The 4,268-nt window shown below is 44.3% G+C and overlaps 1 protein-coding gene across 1 annotated transcript; it reads right to left on the bottom strand.

The window, feature by feature from the left end:
- Nucleotides 1-2,877: 2,877 nt before the first annotated feature.
- Nucleotides 2,878-3,813, bottom strand: LOC142003099 (olfactory receptor 51G2-like). The gene has a single exon (XM_074979772.1). The coding sequence runs from the start codon at nt 3,811-3,813 to the stop codon at nt 2,878-2,880; it is 936 nt and encodes a 311-aa protein (XP_074835873.1).
- Nucleotides 3,814-4,268: the final 455 nt, after the last annotated feature.

Genomic DNA, 4,268 nt, shown 5'->3' with positions numbered 1-4,268 from the left:
ATGGAAAAGGGAGAAAAGAAGCCAGAGAAGAAGAGGAAGAGGGAGTGAAGGAGGAAATGGGTTACCTAAAAGGACAAACTCCCAATGTCCCAAGAGATTCTAAGGGACAAAGTCTTTCGTAGGAAATCAAATCACCTTAATCTAGAGATTTCTATGCCTAGAATTCAGCTGGTACCAAGAGGATCAGACTGAACATATTCCAAACCTGTCTGAGGTTCTTACAAAACTGAGGTGACTACAAAATCAGTAGTTTAGAGAAGTAGAAGAAGAAAACTCCACTTAGGTTACTCCTCAGGCTCATGTACATTAATCCTAATTCTCTCTCAGTCCCCAAGGAGAGACCTAGAGAAACAGCCTTGAGTCTGCATAGCCACAGCAATCTTTGAGGTTGCCCCTACCTTACACCTGTGCCGTGCTTGGCTGATGTCAGAGTTTCTCTGTGAGGTCACCACCTCCCCAACCTGGTCCCACAATAGTCTGAGGTCTTGGAACAGCCCTTTGCAATGTCACTGCCACACCTGTCCCTCCCTTGTGAGGGTGATATACTGACTCTGGCCAACCTCTTTAGAGGTTTGAGTGACTTCCCCTGGATCCTCCCCCAACAATGACAGCCGAGTGAGGCGATCAAGCTGACTGCATAGTAAAGGCCCAAAGGAAGCTCCCCAGGCCAAACTCATTTTTTTAATTAAGAAGTAGATTTTAAGGCCTGAAGAGGAGCCATTAGAGAATTGAATCTGATCCCTGTATATTCCATGCCTCTGGTAGAGAATAGTAACTACATTTTGATCCAAGCACACACCTGAAAGGCATCTAGTCCTCATTAGAAGACATCAAGAAATGGAGAAACCGTCACTTTCTGTGGCAGTTTGTTCCAATGCTGAATCATCCTCACTGTGAAACATTTGTGCCTTATTTCTGACATGAATTTGTCCGTTTTCACCTTCTGGTCCCTGGGCTTGTTCTACTTCTCTCTGCAACATTGAACAGCACTTTTGATGCCTGACATGTTCTCCCCAAGAAGGCATTTAGACACTTCAATGAAGTCACCTCTCAGCCTTCTGATGTGAAAGCTAAACTGACTGAGCTCCTTTCAGGAGCTCACAAGAAGGTGTTCTTCTTTAGTTCTCAAAACACTGGATGCTTTTCACCATCTTTTTAAGTTATACTCCCTAGAAAGGCTGCCGTATCCGATCTCAGTCTCACTGATGCTGTGTCACCTCCCTGCCCTACTCATACCTCTCCTCATGAGTCTAAAGATGGAGAGAACTGGCTGGGATGGTTTGTGTCATGTCAGTCAGTCAGTGTCCATTTCTGTGTGAGAGAATTTTATGGGGGTGTGTATATCACATCTCTTTGCGCAAACCTTAAAGAGAAGAAGATAAATAAAAGAATCTAGGTACGTCGTTCTGATTGATACGTAGTTCTGATTGATTGACATTGAACTTACTTGAGTAGGAGTAATTTTTCCAGGTATCCTGTAATCAGCCAAAGGAAATATGGCTACCCTAACGAGAAGGGTTCAGAAAATGACCAGAGGATCACTCTAAAGCAATGCTTTTCACCTGGTGCACCGTGGCACACTGGTGTGGCAGGATAACTATCCAAGTATGCCATGAAATGTTATCAGTTTCTCCTCAATGTGGATCTTTTCAGAGGATTTCCAACTCTCTAGAGACACCTGAGCCCCCTGCCCCTTCACAAGCAATTGAGTAACTGCTGAAATTTTCAGTAGTTCCTTAATTACTCAACCTCCATAGCATGGCACAGGTTCACTGACTCACCTTTGACCTGTCAAAGACAGTGTGTTCTGTGGTGGTTTTGAAACATTAATTCTACTGAGCCTTACTTAACTTGTATGCACGACTGTGTTGCAAACCTCTATAATAAGATAATAACCATAGTAAATGCAAGTAACTGGGATGTATCTGAGCAATTGATTCAGCTTAAAAAAGTGGTTGTGCTGTGGAATTTTTCATCTCATTGAAGTGTGCCATGTTACTGAAAAGGTTGGGAACCACTACGGCAGGGAAGTTCAAATGTTTTAATGCTTTAATTATTTTTTCCATAGTAACCCTAGGTGGTTTACTACTTTTACTCAGAGCCCGTCCACCATTATCATGCTTCCTGGGGTCAGCACAGATTCAGAGTTGCATAAAACCCTACTCCTACATTTCTTTGGCTGCCATATCCTCTACCCCATGTCCTATCTCTTTGGGACACAGTTAGAAAGATCCTGGAGACCAGGCTACTGTGGAAGCCCCAGATTATCTGCTTTCTCTGGGGTGCAGCCTTTGTGTCTGAATACTTGATGAGGACTGCTCTTGGGCCTCAGATCCCTCACCTAGAAGAGGTGGAATATTAAGCATTTCTCAAAGTGGGTCTCAGGGCAGTGGCAGCCAGGGTACAGTGTTCAGGGTTCACAAAGTAACCAGAGTGCTCAGAAGGCCAGAAGCCTGACTGCAAAAGATTTCTGTAGTTTTTTACAAGGTCTGCGGCTGTTTAACCAGAGACAGAACAGTCACAAGCCAGGTGAAGTAGGAAAAAATATTCATATCACTTCTCTTTATCGACCACATCAACATGAATTCTGAGGTTGGCACATGATGCTTTATTTACTAATCTTCCATTATTCTCCTCACGCTCCGTGAACACAGACACTTTGTAAACACTCCTGCCTGCCTTGGTCTTCTTCCCCAAAAGACCTGGCCTCTCTCATCAGCGGGTGGGGACAGCCCCTCTTCCATTTCTCCAGAACACAGTTGTCATGGGAACTGCTCTCTGCAGCGGCAAAAGTCATGTCATTCCAGAAGTAAGGGTCCAGGATGATTGGGTGGCCAAATGTGCATAGTGGTGGAAACTGGGTGCTGGACTGACCCTTCATTTGATGAACAACCTGACGATCCTTCCACGAAGGTGTTTGCTTTTCAGGCTATATATGATTGGGTTCATCAGTGGCGGAACAAGCAGAGAAACGTATCCCAGGAGAATTGCAAGCAGATGAGAAGAGCTCAGCCCATATCTATGTATCACAGCCAAGCTAATCTCTGCTGTGTAGAAAAGGAGGACGGCACAGATATGGGAGACGCAGGTGTTCAGGGCCTTGAGACACTCTGCATGGGATGCCACACTCAGAGCTGTTTTGAGAATCATCACATAAGATAGGAGGATGAACAGAGAGTCCAAACCCATTGTTGCTAGTGTAATAAACAAACCATAGATGTTGTTGACTGTGATGTCTGAACAGGCCAACTGCATGACCGCCTGATGCAGGCAGTAAGAATGGGAAAGGACATTGTCTCGACAGTACTGAAACCTTTTCAGAAGAAAAGGGAGTGGGATCATTGAGGCCACCCCTCTTAGCACACACACCAGTCCCATCATGGCTATTCTAGGCAGGGTTAAGATGGAAGCGTATCTCAGTGGGTTACAGATAGCAATGAAGCGGTCAAAAGCCATCAACAAGAGCATGAAGGATTCAATGCATTGAAGCGTGTGGATGAAGAACAGCTGGGCAAAACAGGCATTGAGGTTGATCTCCCTACAGTTAAACAAGTATATGCCCAGTATCGTTGGCATGGTGGTTATTGATAAGCCAAGGTCTGTGGTTGCCAACATGGAAAGGAAAATGTACATGGGCTCATGGAGGCTTGGATCTGTTTTTACAATGAACAGAATGAAAGAATTTCCTACTATCGTAATAGTGTACATAACACAGAAGGTAACAGAAATCCAGAGATGGGTGTTCTCCTGTCCTGATATGCCAGTAAGAATGAACGCTGCATGTGATAATTTGGTGTCATTGACAGATGACATTATATACTGGGCCGGTTAGAGAAAGTTATGAGCTTTCCTTCTTGACAAGACAAAGAAGAGACTAGATGATATTTATTGAGGCATCACTGTGCCCTTACTAAATGCTCATGGTGATGTTCTGTACTCCCAAGAATCTCTCCAACAGAAGCTGAAGTGCTTTGCCTGGCCAGCGTCAACTGAAACCACACAGTTCAATCATCCTGCATGCTTCCCCTTATCCTTGCAGGACCTGCATCCTCTTATTATACATGGTCTGTAGCTGTTTGAGAAAACAAAATATAACAGAGTTATTTCATTGGGAAAAGGAGACGTTGGTGTTATGCGTGGGTGAATAGTCAAATACTGGATTTTTACTCACACCCAGTTGAGTGTGAAAGTTACTTCAGCCTTGCTGGTGTGAGAGGAGATGGGTGTAAACTACATATGACTACTATTACACCTCCCTTTCCTCTACA

The sequence above is a fragment of the Carettochelys insculpta genome, chromosome 1 (genome assembly GCF_033958435.1).
Source record: "Carettochelys insculpta isolate YL-2023 chromosome 1, ASM3395843v1, whole genome shotgun sequence".
Classification (NCBI taxonomy): Eukaryota; Metazoa; Chordata; order Testudines; family Carettochelyidae; genus Carettochelys; species Carettochelys insculpta.
The sequence above is the reverse complement of the archived record's forward strand: the minus strand, read 5'-3'. Positions and strand labels throughout refer to the sequence as shown.

Bases quoted from the DNA above. Each gene is read 5' to 3' on its own strand.
- LOC142003099 (XM_074979772.1), bottom strand. From the start codon at position 3,813: ATGTCATCTGTCAATGACACCAAATTATCACATGCAGCGTTCATTCTT.